The sequence below is a fragment of the Lissotriton vulgaris genome, chromosome 10, assembly GCF_964263255.1.
Source record: "Lissotriton vulgaris chromosome 10, aLisVul1.2, whole genome shotgun sequence".
NCBI classification, from domain to species: domain Eukaryota; kingdom Metazoa; phylum Chordata; class Amphibia; order Caudata; family Salamandridae; genus Lissotriton; species Lissotriton vulgaris.
In genome coordinates, this window is record NC_141698.1 from 299,585,604 (window position 1) to 299,610,948 (window position 25,345).

The following is a 25,345-nucleotide window of genomic DNA, read 5'->3' on the forward strand; positions in this document are numbered from 1 at the left end:
GGGAGGGAGTTCCAGGTCTTGGCGGCCAGGTAGGAGAAGGACCATCCTCCTGTTGTCGCTCTTCGGATGCGGGGGATGGCGGCGAGGGCGTGGCTGGCTGACCGGAGGTGGCGTTTGGGAGCGTAGAATTTGATTCGGTTGTTGAGGTAGCTTGGGCCTTGATCGTGTAGGGCTTTGTGTGCGTGGGTGAGGAGACGGAAGGTGATTCTTTTGTTGACGGGGAGCCAATGCAGGTCTCTCAGATGTCCGGAGATGTGGCTGTTTCGTGGGATGTCGAGGATGAGTCTGGCTGAGGCGTTCTGGATCCGCTGGAGTCTCTTCTGGAGCTTGGCGGTGGTTCCGGCGTAGAGGGCGTTGCCGTAGTCCAGTCGGCTGGTGACCAGGGCCTGGGTGACAGTCTTCCTGGTCTCCGTGGGGATCCACCAGAAGATCTTCCGTAGCATGCGCAGGATGTTGAAGCACGACGAGGAGACGGCGTTGACTTGTCTGGTCATGGAGAGGGAGGAGTCCAGGATGAAGCCCAGGTTGCGTGCATGGTCTGTCGGTTTGGGTGCGGTGCCCAGGGCGGGGGGCCACCAGGAGTCGTCCCAGGCGGAGGGCGAGGAGCCCAGGATGAGGACCTCTGTCTTGTCTGAGTTCAGTTTCAGGCGGCTGGTCGTCATCCACTCGGCTACATCTTTCATCCCTTCGTGCAGGTTGGCTCTGGCGGCGGCGGGGTCGTTGGTCAGGGAGAGGATCAGCTGGGTGTCGTCGGCGTAGGAGATTATGTTGAGGTTGTGTTGGCGTGCGATGGCCGCGAGGGGGCTCATGTAGACGTTGAAGAGGGTGGGGCTCAGCGAGGATCCTTGAGGGACGCCGCAGATGACTTCGGTGGCCTCTGACTTGTACGGTGGTAGGCGGACTCTCTGTGTTCTTCCGTCGAGGAAGGAGACGATCCATTCCAGTGCCTTCTCCTGGATTCCGACCTTGCTGAGGCGCTGCACTAGGGTGCGGTGGCAGACAGTGTTGAATGCCGCGGAGAGGTCTAGGAGGATGAGGGCCGCTGTTTCTCCGTTGTCCATCAGGGCTCGGATGTCGTCGGTGGCGGCGATGAGGGCGGTCTCGGTGCTGTGGTTGGCTCGGAAGCCAGACTGTGAGGGGTCGAGGGATCCATTCGTCTCGAGGAAGGCGGCCAGCTGTTTGTTGACGGTCTTCTCGATGACTTTGGCTGGAAACGGGAGGAGCGAGATGGGGCGGTAATTCTTGAGTTCGGTGGGGTCCGCTGTAGGTTTCTTGAGTAGAGCGCTGAGTTCGGCGTGCTTCCAGCTCTCAGGGAAGGTGGCGGTGTCGAAGGAGGTGTTGATAATGTCCCGCAGGTGGGGTGCGATGACAGCGTCGGCCTTGTTGAAGACGTGGTGAGGGCAGGGGTCGGTCGGAGATCCGGAGTGGACGGAGTTCATCATGCGGACGGTGTCTTCGGTGCTGATCGGAGTCCAGGCGCGGAGGGTGGTGGTGGGCGGTGTTGCTGTGGTCGTGGCGTGCGTCGGTTGAATGCTGAAGCTGTTGTGTATGTCCGCGATCTTGTTGTGGAAGTAGGAGGCGAGGGAGTTGCAGAGGTCTTGCGATGGGGTGATGTCGTTGTTTCCGGCGTTGGGGTTGGAGAGCTCTTTCACGATGTTGAAGAGTTCCTTGCAGTTGTGTGCGTTGTTGTCCAGCCGGTCCTTGAATGCAGTTTTCTTGGCGGCGCGGATCAGTTGGTGGTGCTTCCGGATGGAAAGCTTGAGGGTGGATTTTACCAGCTTGGTATTGCAGGGATGTTTGTTTATGCAGAAATTAACCTGGGCACTGGAGGAATAAGAGCATTGGCACTTGAATTTTTTAATCCTACAAAAGAGGTAGGGCAGTCAGGATTTTCTATATATCCTTTGAGAGATGTATCATCTAGAGTGAGGGGTCCACCGTAGTCCATCATGGAAACATCAATTAGATTTTCACTAGTGAGCCAGCTGCACAATAATAATTGATTTACACCAGTTCCCCCTTCTTTACCCTAGACCAAGGACAGTTCGCTTCCTGCAGACCCCTCTTAAGGAGCGTGAATGAAGTGATAGCCTATCCAGTTAGCCAGCCAACTGCTCTTAGTTGGAATATTGCTGGGTTAAACAATAAAAGAGAACACCTAAGATGGGTTGATAGGTTAACGGAACAGCATGTGCTGGGCCTTCAAGTAACTTGGGAAACTGAAAATACTTACTTTGTGGATGGGTTTATGATCTATTTTGAACCTGCACAGCCTTCACAGGCCAGTAGAGCAAAAGGGGGTTTATTTCCCCTTATCACCCTCAACACTCTGGGTACCCATTGAAAGCTTGAATCAGATTCCAATAATCTCTTGGTGGTTCAACTAACCGTCATAAAGACACCAAAAATACTCATTGTTAATTTTTATAACTCTTTTGAGAGAAATTTTGTGAATGAGCACCTGTTAAGTTTAAAATCTTTTTAGAGTCGTACAGGGATAAGCAGAAATACTTCTTATTCTGTTACAATTCATGGGGATGGATTTTAATGTGCATTTATGCCTGAGTGATTGCCATGTATTTGATGTGCTTAGCCCCAAAAATTGCTCAAATGTGTACTTTGAGCATACACAGCAAGGAGGTCTACTGGAGGATATTATGGCTGATTTTCACCTACAATACCTGAAGGAAGACAAGGTTGGGGATCGTATGCCCTCTTTTACTGGAAGTGGATCAAACACTACAATTGATTACATTTTTACTACCGCCTGTTTGACCCACCATATTGTATGCTATATGGTTAAGTGGTCCTAATTGAGTGACCATAATCCAATATGCCTAAACCTGTAATGGGGGGATAAGGAGAATAAAAATCCAAATGGGGGTATCAATAGTGGTGAGTCATGTAGGCTGAAATGAAGTAGAGTAGTACCCAACCAGTTTATGAATGATTTATTAAATATTTCCAGGGATGACATTAGACTCTGTTCAGATGGCGTTACTCAAGGGGAAACATTGTTAAATGCTTATGGCAGGATATGCCATCAGGTTGCTGAAACCCTCTTGCAACTTGTAAGCAAAGCCAGGGAGAGTAGGGTCACAGTGGTTTTGACTACAAATGTTCAGAGGCCCAACTGTAATTAATAAATACCTTGAAGCAAGTACCTCAAGATAATGACCAGATAGCTGTGTGCAGAAAAGTGTATAAGCAAACTCTGGAAGCCCGCAAAAAAAAAAGAATCAAAAGAGAAGCCTCAAATGACTTAATGTGCAGGGATGCTATTAAAAACAACGCTATCTTCGGGGAGATTTTTAACAGACCATTATTCTCAGGACCTAGAACTAGCCCAATTGATTGTACTACACCGGGGGAACAGTGGGTCACACATTTTCAAAACACATATGGTAACCCTACTGAAGTAGCTACTTCTTCCCTCCTGTACATGATTGTGGCAAATACGTTTTTGTTTTTTACAAAGAGGAAGTAACTGAGGTAGTTTTATTAATGTCTAATAATAAAGCACACAGACCGGACGGCGTTCCCGGCTGATCTTTATAACTTAAATCTGCCATAATGGTCCAAATTGTTCACACATGTATTATTGCTGCTTGTTTGACTGGTTTGCCAATGTCCTGGTCACAGTCTATCACCATCCCAGTTTTTAAGAAGGGGGAGAGAGATGACCCACAATGTTATTGGTCTATATTGCTGATCAATTCAGCAGTTAAACTCGTAGGCAGAGAGGTACTCAAAAAATTAACTGGTTGGATTGAAGAGCAAAAGGTTATCTCTAATTTACAATACAGGTTTAGGACAGGCAAGGGAAAGGTAGACCAGCATCTCAATTTACAGCGGATAGTGGGGAAATAGATTGTAGCTAAAAAGGGGTCACTATATTTAGCTGTCATTGATCTATCCTCAGCTTTTGACCGTGTGAATAGATCAAAATGTTGGATATCACCGATCAATACAGGAGTGGATCAGAACATTGTTAAAAAATGTTTTCACTTACACAGAGATCTTACTGCTGTGGTGAGATAGGATCAGAGGGATAAGCTCTCGTCATATGCAAAGATATCAAGGGGAGTCAGACAGGGGCGTACATTAGCCCCTCTATTGTTTACGCTATATATTAATAATATAGACTCAGCTCTCTGTTTAGCTTGTAAAGATATCCCTCGTGCAGGTGTTCAATTAATTCCTGTGCTCCTTCATGCGGACGAAGCAGTGCTAATGGTGAGGACAGCTATGGAACTTCAACGCTTACTTAGCTCTTTTGTGGATTTCATGGCTTAAATGGACTTAAATGCTAATTTTGCAAAATCACACAAAATGATACAGGGACCAAGAGCTAGAAAACAGAGACCCCAATTTGGTGAAGGAAATGAAATAACAAGGGTGACTAACTTCTTTTATTTAGGGGTCTTATTTGAAGATAGAGGCACATGGCTCCTCAAAGAAAAGCAAAAAGAAATGCCATGGCAAGAGCCACTATAGCAGTCCTTGATTTTGCAAAAAGGTTGGGGCTAAACCAACTCAAGCTATGTTAAATATATAATAGAGCCAAATGCATTGCAATCGCTTGCTATCGGTCTGATATTTGGAGGTATAAGGAGACGGGAGAACTTCAAATAGTGGAGAACAAGTTTTTTTAGAAATCTGCTTTCAGTCTGCAATCTGTACCCTCTTATTTTGTCCTTCTGGAATTGGGGGTAGGTTATGTTTCTGACCTGGTAGCAATTGCCCCACTTTGGGCTGAATTAGGATTTGAATTAACCCAGAAGTAGAGCTGAATCGCAAATAGCTCAGGACTGTTGTCCTTAGACAAAGCAAATAATTCCCTCTGGATACGTTATATAAAGATTTTCGCTGAATTCTCGCGTGGGTGTGACGGAAAAAACTTTCGTTTTTTCTCACCCACGCGAGAATTCTCCACCCTAGTCCTGGGTTTTACTAAAGTTACTTCCCTATCGGGAGATGACAAGACCCTTATTGACCACTTATTCACTTATTTCTTTTGCTGCTGTAAAAATTATCCTAAACAACTGGAAGGATACACGTAAAGCATCCTTCAACACTGGCTAAACTGGATCTCCAATCTAAGGGGTGTGGACAACATCTCCCTTCTGAATACTCCTTGGCGTCCCCCTTATAGGAAAATGTGGTCTTCACTGAATGATTTCTTCAGTGTACACAAGCCACCCTGAATCCCCCTTCCACATCACTAGTTTCTGGGGCTAAACCCTCACCTGCAATCTGACACTTGCATCAGAGCCTACCCTGTTGCTGCTGCTTCTGCCTATTTGCCCACGCGGCGGTCTTTGCCACTTGTACACAACACTTCCCACCTCTGGGTGGATATTGTATTGTATTGTATGAGCTGTTTAATATGACTTCCAAGCACTGTTGTGACTTTGGTTTACACCCAATGTCTAGCTATGAATCCATGTGACACCATATTGTTGCATCTGAGTTTAATTTCTTTATTTTGTCCCGTTTTATGATAATTGTATCCTTGTCTTTTAATTGCTCATGATCATCTCCTTTTGTTCTTTATTTATCATTTATCACGTATTATTTATGCATGTGCCTTTGTTGTTCTGCTGCAAAGTCCCAATAAAAAAATTGTGAAATCATAAAGATTTTAGCTGAGAAATTGAGGCGTCATGATTAATTTGATTCACCCAATGAGCTCATTAGAGAAGACATATCCTTTGTTTATAGTGCATGTGGAGAGAGAAGCAAGGGAGATCCTGAAATCTATGGTATAGACCTATAAATTACTAAAAATGACCCGGTTAATAGAACCTTACTTAATTGAAATAGCAATTCCCTTTCATCATTTTCCTTTAACAAGGTTCAGATTAAATATTTTATAATCTATGCTGGCAGAACCTCAGGGATGATGTAAAATGAAATATTTGGGCCTTTGTTCGTGTGATACATTTTCCACTCAGGACACATTGCATTTTATGATGTTTTGTGACTATTATTGTTCTGTTCCTAAACGATTTATTAAAAGACAAAGGCTTGTTGCAATTAAGACCTGCATTAATATACCTCCAGATGTTAAACAGTCCATTGCAAGTTTTTTAGTTGTGACTGTCAGAAAAAGTTAAAACACGGGGCCTTTGAATTTTTGTATATATGGGCCCTATGTAGTAATGCTTGGAAATTATTTTATGTGATATACTGTGATAATTTTATGCCTGAGAATGTAGGGAAGACGTATTTATATTTTTATTTCCACTAGATTGTATGCAATTCTATGGTTTTAATTGACTGAATAAAGTATTTTGACTGCTTGACTGTATATGTATATCCCCTGAACAGTCTCATCTCAGTCCTGTTTTTATACTTTGTGGCCAATTTACAAAGACATGTAAGAGAATTCGTTCTATAGGTATTCTACTTAACATTCTCCAAAATGCCTTTGTGAATAGGCCCCTATATTGAACATTAAACATTTTGCCTGCTCAGACATGTATTTGTTTCACTCATATTATTAGTGTGAAATTGCCCTTGGTAATTGATTTGTGGTTTTTTTCAGTTATCACACTATGTTGTATTTTCAAGTGCCGAATTCCACGAACCAAAAAGGAGATCGAGGCACGGTATGCACAAAGGCAGGCAGGAAAGGAGTATGCTGACAAGCTCGAAACTGTGCCACCATTAAACGAGCTCACGGAAATTCCCGGAGGTATTGTATTCCTTTGCGTCTATTACAAGATTGTGAGTGTAAACTTACTTGGTAAAAAAAAGTTTTATATACTAATTGTAGGGGCCCAAGATTCTTCTCATAACCTGTATTGAATGTCAGAGTGCTGAATACCAAGTATGCCTCTTCAATCTACTACCAGGGACTCCCTGCCCCTTTATCTCACTCTCGCAGGTTTCTGCTTTTTCACTTTGTCATCATTTTACAGGCTTTCTCTACTGCCATCTATGCCTCTTGTGTGTTAATTTTCTCTCTTGCTCTAGGTCAAAGTGTAATAGGGACAAATAAGTGCTTCCAAAATGAGTGCCCGAGGGCTCCACCTGCAAACACAGGCTCAAATTAAGGACTGGAGTAAACTGAAATAATTAGGAAGGTTTTTAAAAAAGCTCTTTTAAGACTTCCTTGGACTTGGACCTATATTTACAAAAACTTGGGCAGTGCTGTATTTCACCAAAATGTGCAGGTTTGCTTTGCTTGACTGGCATAAACTTATGCTGCTGCAATTTTGCATAATTCTTTCATTGACCTGAAAAATAAATGCTATTTTACTGCAGCACTAAAATTGCACCACCGCCCCAGGGACCACTGCCTACTCTTAAAACATGAAACAGAATTTTTTTAAATTTTTTTTAAATGGATCCCATTTTTCTTTAAGGATAACGGGCTGCAGTTACATAAAAAAAACATTGCTTTATTTAAAAGCAAACACATATACAGTGGTCTTCTGTCCCCAAAAGACCACAATCCCTCTGTTTTCAGTGATTCCCAATGGGTCGCAAATTGCAAACTACCTCATGAATCTTAAAGAGGTGGGTCAATTGCGACCCCAATAGGAATTTCTAAATGTGTCACGGACACATTTATACATAGGTGTTTGCAATTTTCTATTAGGAGATCGCAAACATTTGATATTAGTAACTAACAAAATAAAACCTATGTACATGTGGCCCAAAACCACCAACAAGTCAAGATTCCTGTAAATTTTCTTCTTCTCTAGGATCATTCGTTCCAGTTTCCTCCACCTTACTATGAACCATGACTGCGGTATACCTTAAAGTATGCTGCCTAGCCTTGTATAATGTGAGTGGGCTAATAACCAAGGGCCTGATTTATAGTTTGGTGGACAGCGTTTTTTTGTTTTTATTTCTTTTATTTAAAGCGTTTTATATAGCACTGGCAAGTCCCGGGGGTATCAGTGTGCTTAACAGACATAGTAAAGGCAGTGTTATAGAACATATATTAAAGTACATTGTAGAGAGGAACAAACATACAGTAAATAATACGAGGGAAAGAGTCAAGTGATGTGCTAGGTGTTAGAGTCTAAAGGGTTGAGGGGTCGATGAGGAGATTTTTTAATTGTCTTTTGATGCTTGTAAATGAGGAGTTTGTCCTGATATGCACAGGGAGGGGGTTCCGGATTTTGGGGGCATTTCCCGAAAAGGAGCATGCAAGTGCTTGTTGTTTGTGTTTTTTGAGTGAAGTGAGAAGCATAATGTTGGTGCTTCTTAGATTTCTTCTCACCGCTTTCCTTCATGAGTTGGACGCAAGGTAGGATGGTTTCCTGGTGTGGAGGACTTTGGAGTGAGAGATGCAGTATCAAGGGAAGCGATTAGGCGAGTAAGCCAATAACGGCCTTGACAAAGGTTAGACTACAGGCCTCTCATTCCTGGCAAAAACCATGATGCAATAGTATAGTGTCCTAAATATATGTAATTACTCAATTCGTAACCGTATGTATTAGGTGCATGCGCATGGCATGCAACCCAGTATTTCCTCATTAGAGGAACATGAGGAATGGAACTATTGGGATTAGATTCTCTATATGTCATGAAGAAGAGCCAATAGGGGAACGGCTCGAAACATGTTGACATATAATTTCTGAAGCAAATGGATCTATTATAGTCCAAGCCTTCAGTCACAACCCCTGATTTTAACCTTACCAGCTAGGATCAGCAATAAATTAAAAAAATTCTCCTACTAGTCAGGTTGTTTTAACGTAATTTTCCACTCCCCTCCACCTTACCACCCTTATCATTTAATACACCAAAAGGTGCTCCTGCATAACTAGCCCCAATCTATAGAAGATTGGGATGAACCCCAATGATGAAGCATGCCACCAAGGGGCAACCCTGGTGGGTGAGGGGTCTCTAGAAAAATAGTTTTTTTTTTCTACTGAACAATCACAGTGGATTTTCACTGTATCCAATACTCCTATTCCCCGGGTAGGTTTTCTTTGAATCTTTTGATTTTTGTGACAAACAGACTTTGAAATGAGGCAGGGAGTTTTGAAGCAGCACTTAAGATTTTTCCGGGAGGGGGAGATGGTATCAAGGCTGAGTATACTATCTCAATTGGCTATTGGTCTGCCCTCTCTTTTTTGAGTCAGATGGATCTTCAAGCTTCTGACGGCAGTGCCCATGCTGGCTTTACCGACAGAAATCCTACAGTGACGCCTTGACCGCTTAGGGGCCAGCTATGTAATCACATCAGACTGCTTGCCCAATTTAGAAAAACAGTCTGATGTTTTTTTTCTGTTTGGGGCTCCCAGGGAAACCCTGCTAGTCCTGAACAGAAAATAAATACTAATGAGCCCACAGCCTGGGAGGGAACGTCCAGGAGTTTGGGTCATTAGCATTTTAGTTTTTTTAAACACCATCCTACTTTTGGAGTTTGTTTTTTAAAAAACAAAAACGTTTGGCAAGTAGCCATCTGAAACTTAACGGTTGCTCATCAAACTGTCTATTTCTTTACAGACGCCAATGGAGGCTGGAGGGGATCTCACATTATGGTGGGTGGTAGCTTGTAAGGAGGGTGGATGTAATGTTCTGTGCCATGCTGCTAGGCAGCAGGAAGCTTGCTAAACTATAAATCTGGCCCCATTTCTCTTAGATTGACTGAAGCCGCTCCTAGATCCACTTAAAAGTAGACATGCAGTATTAAAGGTGATACATTTAAGCTTTAGTTATAGAAGGTATCATATATCTATCATTTAACAACCAGTCTTGCTGTTGTTTTTTGCACATATTCCAGTTACGCTGTTTAGTTCCTTGGGCACTTAATCTATATAGAATTAGTGGATTCCAATTTGGACTTAATTAATGAACCAATTATGCTTTTTGTGATAATTTTTAGCAAAGTCGAGCAATGTCTATTTCACTGAGTTCCATATTCTATACACCCAAATTATTTGTTTTTTTTAGCAATGAAGGTTGGAATCCAAATACCTCAGGAAGCTGGGAAGTTTTTCAGTATTCTGTTACTTTTGGTTTGAACCCATAAGCAGATCTTAAATGTTGGTTCAATATGGTTGAGACCACAACTATTTATCCAAGAAGTAACTTCTTCATATTCTTTTCTTTCAGCCGGGATATCTTGTTTTTTTTTCCTTTTATACACACAGCCACACAAGTGAAATGCATATTGGTGTTAAATCTGGTTCCTTTAGCCCCTCTCTCACTTACTGTATGTATTTCTGGATGAAAGTTTCCTGAAGATAAGAACACATCTTTAAGTAAAGACTAAAAGACAAGTAACAGTTTAACATTACTGTAAGAACTTGGGTTATTGGATGAGAGGGATGAAAGCCCTACTCAAGCAAAACCACAGTCTGTCTGAGGGTGAACCACAAAAGTCACTAAATTAACCTGTACTTAATGCCCCGGTAGCTTGGCAAAAAAGGAATCAGGGTTAACTTAGAGACAATATGTAAAGAATTTATGCAGCATACAATCATAACATGTCTGTGAGAGTTGTTGGTCCACCCAAGAGCAGTGTCCTTTAAGTGGGACGCAATGTCAGGAGGTACTTGTCTATGCGTGCGAGTTTTGCATAGTCAGCAGTCAAAATATTAAGGATCTCCGACGATTCGATATGCCTAGTGCTTTCCTTGTCTATTATTTACAAAATCTGATTAGCGAATCTAGGGGGTTTGGTCTCCTCGGACAGAGTTCTGCCGGGCTGCCTGCCTTCGCGGAATGATCTGGCCACATGATATTTAGATTGGAATTTAGATTCACGTTCCGCCTCATTGGAATATTCAATTAGTAGATCTTTAAGCTGAACCCTTCTCTTTGGGCTAGGGGCAGAAGTTAGGAGCTTCTCTGTTTTTTTTATGTCTCTTTATAGTCTATTTAGTGTTCCCCTGATGGAACATAGGATCCCTCTGCTTTTGGCTATAAATAGCCCCCGAATGGTGACTTGAAGCTTTCCCATACACATGCAAGTGTTGAGACACTGTTTTTATTTCAAGGGAAGAATTGAAGAATTTCCTGCTGTATTTCTTCACAGAAGGCTCTATCTAGCAAGGTTGTGGGCTGGAGTCGCCAGGAACGATATGGAGATTCATTGTCCGGCGGCTTTAGTCTCATGAGCAGGGGGTAATGGTCTAGGGAGGTTTGCGCCAAGTGCGTCACAGCCTGGATCCAAGTGTTAAGTTCCTTCGACAGTAACCTAGCTAGAGTAGAAGGTGCCCTCACCTCATGATGGATCCAGGGACCTCCAGGGGTCAAATAGCTGGTGATCTGTCATGATGCCCGTGAGGTGTTTGGTTGCCTGCGGATGTGAGGATGAGATGCCATGTGAGCAATCGGATAGAGAGTCTAGTGCTAAGTTGAAATCAGCTCCCCATAAAATGAAAGTGGAACCTATTGCTAATATGCAACCCCATACCATGTCAAAGTAGCTGGCATCATCAATGTTGGGGGTGTAGCAACTAACAAGGGTTACTGTGTGTCCCTCTAATCTGCCCCACATCACGATGAATCTGCCCTGTGTATCTTGTAGTGTCCCTAGAGGGCAGTATCTTATGCTATCTTTGATGAGGATTGCTGTGCCTCTAGCATATGTCGAGTAGGAGGAGAAGCAGCTGTGTGCTGCTCATTTCTTTCCAAAGGTGGGTGCTGCTTTACGGTCCAAGTGTGAATATTGCAACATAGCCACCTGCACTTGGTGTCTTTCTAAGCATCCTAGGATCTGCCTGCATTTGCGAGGGCCTCGGAATCCTCAAATGTTCCATCTCAGGAAGTGTACACGTAGGTCTTGTCTGCTCTAGGCTCCGCTATATCTTTCTTGTCCTCTCTGGGACCGGAGGGGTCAATGTGTTCTGCCATGGTGAGTTTGTATGGATCATTCTATATGCTTTTGTAATTGTATGTGCTCAGTATTAATCTGTGCAGCACCGCTGTGTGTATCAAAAGTAAGACTGCCCCTCACCCATACCTGCAGCCCAAACCCGTAGGTAAATAGTATCACTCCCAAACCCCCCATTAAGTGTTGTGCAAGGATGGATGTTGGCACCTCCAGGGGAATAGACTCATTAATGACAATTTAGTAACATGCAAGAGGTGTGTCTTATACAAAGCTAAGACTGGTAAAAGCAGTATACTAACGTATGAGTCAATTAGTAACATAACTTCAACATACTGCATCATTCAGGTAATTCCCACTAGGGGAATGCACCAGAGAGTCTGTCAGCACACCTCGCAGGAGCGAGGATGCCTCGGAAGTCGTTGTTGCTTGGCGATTTCATTAGTCCCGGCAGTACCACCCATGCAGGCTCCATCAGGGTCTGTGCTTAGCCATTCCCCCACGGCCGGCGCATATTTTCAAACCAATTAGCAATTAAACAAGGAATGAATAGTCCTACCAGTGATGCAGGTGACCAATTCCATACAATGACCTGGCCTTAGTCTTCTTCAGGAGCAGGTGGCGTCCATCGGGAGCCGGGATCACCATCCCGAGTAATGGGTGACCGTCTCTTAACAGTTTTTAAGAAATCTTACACTTGTTGCAGGGTGTTAAAGATGTGTTTCATCCCATGGTAGGGGATTCACAGTCTGGTGGGGTAGAGCATCAAGTACTGTATGTTGGTTTGCTGGAGTTTCCGCTTGACTGGTAGGAACTTCCTGCACGCTTCTTGTACTGCAGTGCTGAAGTCTAGGTAGATTGAGTGCTTGTTCCCTTCGTAAACCAGTACTTGCTTTTACCTTGCTAGTCTCAGTACCGTGTTGTGGTCTTTGTAATTGAGTAACCGCACCAGTATGGGCTGCAGAGGCATGCCCCATGGCGGTCTGGCTGCAAGTTAGCGATGGGCTCTCTCCACCACTAGAACTCCGAAGATTGCCTCCGTGCCAAAGATCCCAAGCAACAGTCATTCTACACAGTCCATGCAGCCAGTTGCCGTAGACTCCTGGATCACCACTATAAGCACGTTGTTCCTGAGTGAATGCCCCTCCAAGTCTTTAGTCTTTGCAGCAATAGTTTTTAACAGTTTATCCATCTCTTGGAGTTGTTCACAGCAGTCAGAGTGATGTAGTCCATGTGTATATTCATGGTGTCCATTTTGGACTCGATGGAAGTGAGGCTTTGGCACATCATGAGGAGAAGTTCTTTTATATCTGTATCTTGTGGGGTAGTTGATGCTGTGCTTTCCTCTTCCTGGCATGAGTCTGTGTCTTCAGCAGTATTGGTAGTGCTTTTCCAGGCCAGGAGTTGGAGTTTGGCCTGTTTGCCATCCGTTGGACCCATGATTTTCCCCTCTACGTGGTATGGGCGGGCACGGTATGCCTCTCAGGAAGATCAGGATGCAGCGGCTAGCTCTGCTTGTCCCTCAGGGTGTGCAGGTCCCACTCAGGTCAACAGGCGCCAGTTTGTGCCTTTGGGCGGTTATACAGGCCAGTTTGTACCTTTTGTGCAGTTATTTAGGTGAGCCCTGGCTCTGCCACGACCCAACTCTTCACCCTCCGCCCTGATTCTTGTGTTGCTGAAGAGGGCCCGGGCCCACAAAAAGCAGCGTGTCTTGCTTGAGATTTTGCAGGTAATGTCCACTTCAGCCTGTCTTACCGAGTATTACAAGGCAGCAAGGCTGCTCTGCGCCCCAGGATCAAGGCCTCACCATTCCATGCGCCACCTCCCGGCGCTGTACAGGTCACACAGGTCTATCAGCATCCTTCTAGCAGCGCATCTCAACAGGGTTCTCCTCTTGACCCCTTCAGGCCCCAGGTTGAGTGTGCAAATCAGGATCGGGGAGCCAGCCGCATCAGCAATCTCGCAACTCATATTAAAGCAGCTCACCACCTCAGCCGAGGCCCGAGGTAGCTCAGGGGAAGCAGCGTGGGCTCAGCCTGGCTCAGCCTTAGCATTGGAGCAAGCCTACCTCAGCTGGTCCTGATCTCACTCAGCGGGCGACCTTCTCCCCGTAGTGTAGCTCCGCGTTGGGCAGCTCCTGGTTCCTGGCGGTGGTACAGCCGGGGTCTCTCCACAGCAATTCCGGGCAAGGCGATGCAGACCCAGTTAGCTCAATCACGTAGCCGCCATCATGAACAGCCGTAGGATGCAAAACAGGGGTGCGCTGCTGGATCACTTAGATGTGGTCAGCAAGTCCGCACTATTCTCATCAGCTCCCTGGTGAGCCACGTTGGGCATAACATGTTTAAAGGCAGTTTTCGCCACTTTAGGAAGGAGGATTCTGCCGGTTTATGGTCCTGGGCTATCAGAGCCCCCCAGCAGTGTAGTGATCTTATTCGTTGGCTCTCAAGAGCCCCCTAAGTAATGCCAATCCATGTATAAAATGTGTGACATGCTGTGGCACATGGGAAGAAGAAAAAGTGTGGTGTAAAAACAATTGTGTGTAGTATACTTCATCATGGTTATATATGATGCACTGGTCATTACTGAGGGAAAAGCATATGTTTTTACAAGGGGTCTAACCCCACCAGGAGAATTTTTTTTTTTTAATATTTCCCTTAATTTTTCTACTTTACCGAAATGAAAGATGTCCCTTTTTTAAATCCCCCAAAATAGTGTCTTGGGAGATTTTTGGCCTTTTTAGTCTAGCCAGTGCACGTCAGACATTTTTTACTTGCTGTGGCATGTGGAAGAGGGGCAAGGTTTGCTATGAAAGAAATCCCTTAATTTGTGGAATGAGAGTTTGGGGATGGTTGTGTAAGAAAAGGAAATGCATGGGGCAAGTGCCAGAATGAGAAGAAGGAAGGGCTCTTTCTTTATAAATAACGAAAATCAAGTGTAGATTTGTGGCATGTTAGAAGAAAAACAGCATGAAAACAGAAGAGGGACATCACCCTTTTTTCAAGACACAAAGGCTTTGGGGTGAAATAATCTATGCAGAACAGATGGTACAAGGGCAGTTCACAGGGTCTATAAGTGCTTTTTGACAGGGGTTCAAACTCCAGCTGGGGAACATCGGTTTTTATATTCTTTTCTTTTTTTTTCAATTTTACCCAAATGAAAGATTCCCTTTTGTAAATCACCCCTAGCAGAGTCTGTGAGATTTGTGCCCTTTTTAGTCAAGCCAGTGCATGTCAGAGATTTGTGACATGCTGTGGCACGTGGAAGGGGGGCCAGGTTTGCTATGAAATAAATCCCTTAATTTGTGGAATGAGACTTTGGGAATGGTTGTGTAAGAAAACTAAATGCATGGGACAAGTGCCAGAATGGGAAGAAGGAAGGGCTCTTTGTTTATAAATAACAAAATTCAAGTGTAGATTTGTGGCATGTTAAAAGATAAACAGCATGGAAACAGAAAAGGGACATCACCTTTTTCTAAGACACAAAGGCTTTGGGCTGAGATAATCTATGCAGAACTGATTGTATAGGGGCCGTTCACAGGGTATATGATTGCTTTTTGACAAGGGTTCAAACCCCAGCTGGGGAAAATCGATTTTTTGATCTTTTCTTTTTTTTTCTATTTTACCCAAATGAAAGATTCCCTTTTGTAAATCACCCCTAGTAGTGTCTGTGAGATTTGTGTCCTTTTTAGTCAAGCCAGAGCATGTCAGAGATTTTGTGACATGCTGTGGCACGTGCAATGGGGGCCAGGTTTGCTATGAAATAAATCCCTTAATTTGTGGAATGAGACTTTGGGAATGGTTGTGTAAGAAAACTAAATGCATGGGACAAGTGCCAGAATGGGAAGAAGGAAGGGCTCTTTGTTTATAAATAACAAAATTCAAGTGTTGATTTGTGGCATGTTAAAAGAAAAACAGCATGGAAACAGAAAAGGGACTTCACCTTTTTCTAAGACACAAAGGCTTTGGGCTGAGATAATCTATGCAGAACTGATTGTATAGGGGCTGTTCACAGGGTATATGATTGCTTTTTGACAAGGGTTCAAACCCCAGCTGGGGAAAATCGATTTTTTGATCTTTTCTTTTTTTTTTTCTATTTTACCCAAATGAAAGATTCCCTTTTGTAAATCACCCCTAGTAGTGTCTGTGAGATTTGTGTCCTTTTTAGTCAAGCCAGAGCATGTCAGAGATTTTGTGACATGCTGTGGCACGTGCAATGGGGGCCAGGTTTGCTATGAAATAAATCCCTTAATTTGTGGAATGAGATTTTGGGAATGGTTGTGTAAGAAAACTAAATGCATGTGCCAAGTGCCAAAATGGGAGAAAGAAAGGGTTGTTTGTTTAGAAATAACGAAAATCAAGTATAGATTTGTGGCATGTTAGAAGAAAAACAGCATGGAAACAGATGAGGGACATCACCCTTTATATTTATTTATTTATTTATACAATTTATATAGCGCGCAATTACCCTGGGGTGTCTCGGCGCTGAGCAAAACATATGCTGAGAGGGGCTATGACTGATTATTGGTTAAATAGCCAAGTTTTTAATTGTTTCCGAAATGTCATTAAGGAAGGGCTGGTTTTAATATGTTGGGGGAGAGAGTTCCACGATCTGGAGACAGACACTATAAATCGTCTGTCTCCCCAGGAACTTTTTTTGTTCGTGGGATTGGAAGCAAGTGGGCTGAGTAGGAGCGTAAGGCTCTTTTGGGGTTGTATACACATAGAGCTTGTTTTAAATAGTCTGGACCTATGTTATTCAAGGCCTTATAAGTGATACACAGCGCCTTGAATTTAGTATGACTCCTTACCGGGAGCCAATGAAGTTGGCGAACAATCAGGGTAATGGAAGACAATTTTGATGTGCAAGTCAGTATTCTGGCAGCCGCATTCTGAATTAGTTGCATCTTATTAAGGACTTGTTCCTGGGCGTTTAGCAGCAGAGCATTGCAATAATCGATCTTAGAAAGAACTAAGGTACACATTAGAGTTTTGCCTGCATTAGGAGGAAGAAAAGGCAGTAATTTCTTAACCATCCTTAGAGCGTAAAATGATGCCGAGACGACTGCCTTGGCATGGCTCAGAAATCGCAGCTTATTGTCAAATAATACTCCCAAGTTCCTGACTTTAGTGACCAGAATTGGGGGGGCTCCTAAGTCAGAGGGCCACCATGCTGGGGACCAAGACGGGGTCAGTTTTCCGAATATCATGACCTCCGTCTTGTCAGAATTTAATTTTAAACAGTTGTGATCCATCCAGGAGCTGATAGCCATCATGCCTTCCTGAAAGTTGGCTGCAACTGCTTCTCCATTGTTATGGATGGCCAGTACCAACTGGGTGTCGTCGGCGTATGATGTCAGGCCAATTACATAAGATTTAATGACCCTCGCCAAGTCCGACACATAGATGTTAAAAAGTGTCGGACTTAGCGAGGATCCTTGGGGGACACCACATGGTAAGGTGAAAACAGGAGAGTAGTAGCCACCCAGTTTGATGGACTGTTCACGGCCTGACAGAAAGGAAGCAAGAAGAGATTTGACTTTACCCTGAATGCCAATGTGGGCTACACGGTCGATCAAGATGTTATGATCGACCGTGTCGAAGGCCGCAGACAAGTCCAATAATATCAGGACTGCTGTGCCTCCTTGATCCATAATCAATCTGACTTCATCAGCTGCCTTTACTAGTGCTGTTTCTGTCCCGTGCCCCTTCCTGAACCCGAATTGAGTGTCGTCGAGGAGATTGTTCTGGTCGATATAGTCGGCCAACTGACAATTCATGATTTTCTCAAATGTTTTAGAAGGAAAGGGAAGAGATGCAATTGGTTGATAGCTTTTAGGTTCTAAAGGATCCAAGTTTTTTTTTTTAGTAAAGGTTTTATAATAACTTTCTTCCAGATCGATGGATAAGAGCCCGAAAGAAACATAGAGTTACAAATGTTTGTAACAGCTGGGGCAATCAGGTTGGTCACTGTTTTTAGGATCTGCGGTGGACATGGATCCAGCGGTGACCCTGATTTGATGGTTGTCATATATTCAGCTGTCTGCATTTGAGAGATTTGTCTAAATTCACAGAAAGACTGTTGGCATGGAAAGGTCGCTACTTTTGGAGACACTACTATTGGAGCGTGTAGGTTCCGTAATCACCTTAGCGGTAAAGTTGGAAAAGATGTCATTAACCTTGAGCTTAAAAAAGTCCGCCAGGTCGTTGCACAGCTTTCGGGATGGTTCTATAGTAGTACATAATGGTGGAGGAGAGAGCTTCGTGACAACCTGATAAAGTTGTTTGGTAGAATTTTTAGCTGACTCTATTTGCTCCAGATAAAATTTCTGTTTTTCTGTGGTTAGAAGTTTTCTATATGTGGCCAATGCTTTTTTATATAGGTCTTTGTCATTGTTATTGTAACCTCTGCGCCAATGTCTTTCTAAGTTTCTGCACCGTTGCCTTTATAGTCTGAGGGTTTCTGAGAACCAGGGTGCAGATGGTGTATTACGGTTGGGCAGCATTTTTTTTGGGGGTGCTAGAGTTGTAAAGGCATTATTAAGCCAAACATTGTAGGTCTCAGAGGCTATATTTGGATCTATTGTATCCCTTGGTAGAGTGGAGGCTAAAGTGGACTGTAAAATTGCACCATCTATGTTCTTCCAATCCCGGAATTGGACATAGGAGCGGTTTGTAATGTGTACGTTTTTATGATTTTTAGTTATAATTGTAAACATTACTGCCGCGTTATCTGTCCATGTTAAAGGTTTTACTAAGGGCGAAATGATATGAGGATTATTGGTAAATAGACCATCAAGGGTATGCCCTGCCCGGTGGGTGGGAGAGGTAGTCATTAATTTGAGACCTACTGAGGAGAGATCCGAGATAAGGGCTAAAGAATCTCTGTCATTGGTGATTTCTAAGTGAAAATTAAAATCACCTAATATTGTATAGTTAGAGTTAGCTGCTATAGGTTCTAGTAAGGTGTTGATAGATGCCAAGAAGTGAGATCAGAGGGTAGGTGGACGATAGAGAAGGGTTCCCTTAAAGGACTGCCCAGGAGAAAGCATAATAGTAAAAGTCAATGCTTCTGCAGACTCCATATCAACGGGTTCTATTCTTGTTTCAAGATGTTTTTTATATATAATAGCTATACCACCACCCTTTTTTCCTGGGGATCTATCCTGCCTGACCACATGGTCTCCATCTGGAGTTGCTGTACAGAAATCAGGTCCGGAAGCTTGATCTGCCCATGTTTCAGTAATAAAAAGGAGGTCGATGTTATGATTAATAATAAATTCATAAATTTCAACTTTATGTTTTATAAGAGAACGCGTATTATTAAGCGCACTATAGATATGTTTAGCTTTTGAATCTCCTAAGGATGGGTTCTGCATATTTTGATGATATTCAAGACACAAAAGCTTTGGGCTGAGAAAATCTATGCAAAACTGATGGTACAGGGGCGGCTCACAGGGTCAAAGAGTGCTTTTTGACAAGGGTTCAAACCCCAGCTGGGGAAAATCGATTTTTATATTCTTTTCTATTTTTTTTTTATTTTACCCAAATGAAAGATTCCCTTTTGTAAATCACCCCTAGCAGTGTCTGTGAGATTTGTGTCCTTTTTAGTCAAACCAGTGCATGTCAGAGATTTGTGACATGCTGTGACACGTTGAAGGGGGGCCAAGGTTTGCTATGAAAGAAATCCTTTAATTTGTGGAATGAGACTTTGGGAATGGTTGTGTAAGAAAACTAAATGCACGGGCCAAGTGCCAGAATGAGAGGAAGGAAGGCTCTTTGTTTATAAATAACGAAAATCAAGTGTAGATTGGTGGCATGTAAGAAGAAAAACAGCATGGAAACAGAAGAAGGACATCACCCTTTCTCAAAGACACAAAGGCTTTGGGCAAAGAGCTTCTATGCAGAACAGATGGTACAGTGGTAGGTAACAGGGGCACCAAGTATATTTTGTCAAGGGTTCAAGCCCCATATCTTATGTATTTGGAATTTATTTTTTAAATTTAATCCAGATGGAAGATATATCTTTAAAATATTCCACTAGCACTTCAAGGGGGTTTATAACACAATTAAACCTCAAACAGCATAGACACAAAATGTGGTATACTGTGGCATATGTCATTGCATATGTCACATGCCAGACTTGGGCTCCAACCCCTTCTCTACATTTCCTTAGACGAGACAAGCGTGCAACCATGGAGAGATCCTATTAACTTGTTGCAGTCTACACGGAGGCATGAAACCTGAAATCCTGCACCCAGTCACCAGCTTTCTATTGTCGAGCCACCTCTTCGCGCCACAAAGTGAAGCACACCTGGGTGAGAACTCCCTAGGCCCGAGAATCGCAAGTTAGATTCCCCCTCACTCCGGCCCGTGGCAGAGAGTCTCTGCCCTAGAAATACATGCAAACCACTGCAGACAACAGAGAAGAATTCAAATGTGCGAAATGCTATTGCTGAGAAATCACAAAATTTCTGCGTAACACCGCGTCAGATCTCAAGCCTGCTGGACTCAAAGCATATAGGCCTTGGCAGGCCTCCCAGGTGCTATACAAAGATGTCGGACTCCGGCCTGACTGGGCCGCGGGCCCGTACAAGTGAGCCCACAAGCCCCCAAATCTTGCCGATGCCGTGCACCCGTGTACCTCCCGGGGTGCAGGGCACCGTTTGCATGTACTCTGATGCTCGTGCTGAATGACCACATTGGCTTTTCTTAATTAATAACAGCTGCCACACATGCCACTCTCACTAGCCGCTTAATTGCTGACCCTAAAGCCCCGTGGCCCCTGCCGTGTGCTCAGTGCAAACTTTCCGAAATGAACTTCCACACATTCGCCATTTTGGAATCAGCTACGAAACAAGCCTTTGCTAGTAGGAAAAGAAATCAAGAAAGAGCAACACCAGTGCGTGAAACATAAATATCACAAATGGGCAATTGTGCCACTCCTGCCAGCTGTGCCAGCGCCTGGCAACGGCAGGGGCGTGCAGCCATGCATCACAGCCTCAAAGGCGAGAAGTAACAGAACCAAAGAGAATGGACTCACCGCCGCAAGCCAGAGCCTCCCAAACCACAACAATTCGTCAGAAAAGGTGCTTGAGACTGAGTGAGCAATGAGTTGCGAGTGTCGCATGAACAAAAAGGGGGGCCTCAAAACGCCCGGCTCGCACAAATGGTCGCCAATCTATTCTACCATCCGGGTCACCTCTCTCTCGTGCCGAACCACCACCGTCGATCTTTCTTAAGATTGCAACACTGTTGGGCAGGCAAGAGGCTACACAAAGTATGCAGCCACTGCCATCTAGTGGCAGCAGTTCATGTGTGAATAATGCAGGCAGCGCTGCAAAAGAAACTACAGTCCACTCATTCCAGATACCTCAAAGGGATGGAAATGTGGTGAGCTTCCTTTTTTCCATCACGGAAACGGACCTGAACAGCTCGCCCTATCCGACCGGACCCCCTGCTCTTTCCGGTACAACTAAACAAATTGCACCAGGTCTGGACAGACAACCCTGTGCCCCAGACCAGCCGGGCCAGCATGCAGGCTATCGCCCGGTCCAAGTTGCATCAAAGGATGCGTAGAACCCCCCAGCTTAGGAACCAAGGCCATGGGCCCCAGAACAACAAAAGCGGATTCTCAAGCGACTCCACTTGCCCCCAAACCTTCCCGAGGCCGCGCACCTGATAACCTCTAGGGGTGCTGGGCAGAGGCGTAGCCACGTGACTTGGCCTCTGCACCCCCACCGTCCCCTTGCTCGAAAACTGCGATTAAATCAAAACCCATCCCCGTGAGGGGACAACTCACCGCAAGAGACAACCACCGGCGACCGGAGAAAAAGCTGCACACCGACGCCAGACCAGGCCTCTGAACGGAGCAGAGGGCACACAAACGGCGACAGGGGGAGGGGACAAAGAGGCCGCCAGGTGGGGGGGGGAATTTATACCTCTCCCCCCCCAACACGGCTGGAAGTGACGACGGGACCCGAAAGGGGTCGCGGAACACTGGGCTGCCCCGTGTGCCATCTTGTGGCACTAAGGGGGCCGCCCTCTTATGAGGGTCCCCATAGGGGTTTCAACTAAGCAAAAACAACACCGCGGGGGGACCGAAGCACTGAATGAACTCTTAAACTCTCACAAACTGGCGACGGCCCACACATTGCTTTTAAATAACACCCCGGGAGCCTTGATCGGTCACACGTATAACAACCAAACGACGATCGATTACATCATCTTAAGCGATAACCTGCAAGACAAAATGATAAATTTCATGGTTCACCAACGTAATGATAGCGACCACGCAGCTTTAACAATAACCATGAACTTATCGGTGCAATCACGATATCAGCCGATATGTGTGGGAGCATCGGACGGCCAAGAATTAACAAAACTGCCCAGAAGAATAAAATGGGGTCAGGTAGCCACAGCAACCTTTAACAACTGGGCAAACACGTGGGCAGGCTGGCCCCCGTGTAAACACAATCAGGAGATGATAGCCACATGGGAAGGAATCACTTTGACACTAGCGGCAGAACTTAGGGGAGGTGGAGACAAACCCAGGGCAATCCGCTGGCATCCTCTGACCACACTTGGATTCAATGCAGAAATTAAAACCAGTGCAAAGGACTTAAACAAAAAACGTAAAGCCTATAGTAAAAACCGCACAACTAAGAACAAAATCCAATTGCAAGAGGTTGCAAAGAGCCACTCCATAAAAGTGTGGGCTGCAAAGCGTAATCATTGCGAGGCCCAGTGGCTGAAAATGTTCGATCTACTGAGCCCCGGAAAATCACAAGAGTTTTGGAGTTACATCAGTCACCTTGGTCAAGGCACGAATCATAGAGAAAACGCCCTCGAGGCATCTGTCTGGGTTCGCCACGTAAAAGCACTTTACCAGGAAGAAGGACTTACCATCAAGCCTCACAACACGACCCCACAAAAATTGGACCCGGCTTTAACTACTAACATAACATCCCCTCCTGAAAAAACTCTAGTGTCCAAAATATTGAAAAAAATTCGAGCAAACGGCGCACCGGGCCCTAACGGTCTACCAGGCCACCTATTCAAATCAAACATCGAATTCTGGTCTGAAAACCTGACCCACCTATTTTCTGACTGTTGGCTGTCGGGGGCTGTGCCTGACTCATGGCGAGGCTCGCTCCTGCACCCAATTTATAAAAAAGGGACCAAATCAGACCCAACAAATTACCGTATGATCGCCCTGCTGGACATTGAGGGTAAAGCTTATGCAAGTGCCATCCTGAAAGATCTCACAGACTGGGCAAGTGAAGAAAATCTCCTGCCATTCTGCCAAACCGGTTTCAGATCAGGGTCCTCGACCGCGGACAACATCACAGCACTCTCTTATCTAATCAATCGAGCACGGCTGCGTAAAAGCCTCCCTTTATTTGCCTGCTTCATCGACTATTCTGCCGCGTTCGATGGGGTAGACCGTACCATCCTTTGGAGAAAGCTGGTCCACTGGAACATTGATCCTTCCCTGTTAAGAGCGATACAATCCCTGTACCAAAACACCTGGGTAAGAATCAAACTTTCAAACGACTCCGCAACTGATAAGATAGACACGAATCGCGGTTTAAAACAAGGGTGCGTGTTGGCGCCCCTACTGTTCAACTTATATACAGCAGACATGGAGACAGCCTTGCAGGGGGCCACCTTAGTAACACCAAAGATCGGGGCAACCAAAATACATTTCATGCAGTATGCGGACGATCTCGTAATTTTGGATCACACAAAAACAGGACTCCAAAAGGCACTCACCGCCCTCGCAATATATAACAACAAAAACAGGCTGGTGGCAAACACGACTAAATCAAAAATAGTCATTTTTGGGCACTACCCCCAAAAAAAAAGAGCAAAATGGAGCCTTGGCCATTTAACCTTGGACAGTACCCAGAAATACTTATACTTAGGGGCTTCCTTTCACGAATCAGGGTCGTGCAGTGCCCACTTAAAGAAAGTTCAGGGTAAAGGTAAGTCTATCACCTTCGCCTTATGCAAACTACAAGCTCTTATGCATAGTCCATCAGCAACGGCCATCCAAAGAGTCCTTAAGGCCAAGCTAATGCCGGCCCTTAACTACGCACAACAGGCGTACCCAGGCAAATTAAATAAGGAGCTGGAAAAAATCCATTGCGGGGCATACAAGAGACTGTATCACCTGCCGAAATGTATAAGAAACACTCTAATCCGCTTGGAATTCGCCCTTAACCAACAAACTTTGGAAGAAATGGCAGCCCTAAGTAAATATTATTACCTCGCAACAGCGGCACGCGATAACACACTAAAGGCTGTCCTGAAATACATCTTTACGGAACCAGGGAACCCCTGGTCAGTTACCATCGAAGCTGCTATGACGCAATTGAACCTGGCGATCGAGTCGTGGAACCCAGATCTTGTCAACTACACTACCATCAAACAAGTGATAAAGAGACAAGTGCGTGCACGCTCCCGGGAGCTGGACCTGGAGTCCCTCAGGAAAAGAGCCTTCCATGAGTCCTTATGCTTGCCTCACATCGCGCAAAATCCTCGAAATCATCACACGCAGGCCGTGGGCCTCCCAGCACTCCATAAGATCCTCGCCTACAGATTGCACCCCCTGCCGCTCAATGAACTATATCACCCGGAAAATGCAGGCGCAGGAGTCCGGGATTGCAGACTCTGCAACTATAAACGAGAGTCACTGGCCCACTTACTGTTTTGCTGCCCCGCCCTACGTGCACCCCGCACTCTCTACCTTAGGCCCATTCTGAGGGAGGCTGGGACACGTACAGTCAAGGAAGCAATCCATCATCTATACACCTTGAGCGTAGTAAAACAGATGGCCTCATTCGGAAAATGTATTCAACAGACCCGGCTCGAGTTGACAGCAGTAAGGGCCACGCAGGAATAGAGACCTTGCCGTACGAACCCCCGGTGGACCTCTCAGGCCCCCGACCGCGTGTGCCCGTACGAACTTTGGGAACTCCTTATAAATGCTTGTCACCAGAAACTCTGTGGCCTTTTGCCCTCACGAACTTTGGGAACTTTTAACATACGCTTGACTACTGGAATTTTGTGTTTTTTTTAAACTTTTGTAACTTTATACTTGATCCTAATGTAATGGTTTTAAGTAACCACACAATAAAAGTTATTCATTCATTCATTCATTCATTCATTCATTCATTCAATCAATAATAAAGTAAAAACACAACAAAAGACATCAATCAATTTAGAAATCTAAAGCAAATTTTTATAAATGAAATGATACTAGAATGATCAAAATCCACTCAGCAGACAGAAAGATATTCCATTTTAATATTTCTAGTGAAAATAGCTCGTATAAACACAAGGTGCCACTCAAGATCATCTGGTTGCTTAACCAGGGTAAAGTCACAAATTCAGGTTAACCGCGATGGAGTGAGGGTCATATGCTGGGATCAGGTTAGTCCCACTGAAAACGTACCTTCTCTAGTCTGATGTGAAGCGTTCCGTTCACATTGGAGAGGCCATGAGGAGGAGGTTTTTTATGTGGGGAGCAGAATGAGCT

The 25,345-nt window shown here is 44.6% G+C and overlaps 1 protein-coding gene across 1 annotated transcript in view; it reads left to right on the forward strand.

The window, feature by feature from the left end:
• The window catches only part of TMIE (transmembrane inner ear), a 620,236-nt gene that overhangs the window by 382,051 nt on the left and 212,840 nt on the right, over positions 1-25,345 (forward strand). The window contains exon 3 of the mRNA XM_086939594.1: positions 6,551-6,700. Within this exon, the coding sequence (XP_086795720.1) occupies positions 6,551-6,700 (150 nt within the window). The remainder of the gene's footprint in view (positions 1-6,550; positions 6,701-25,345) is intronic.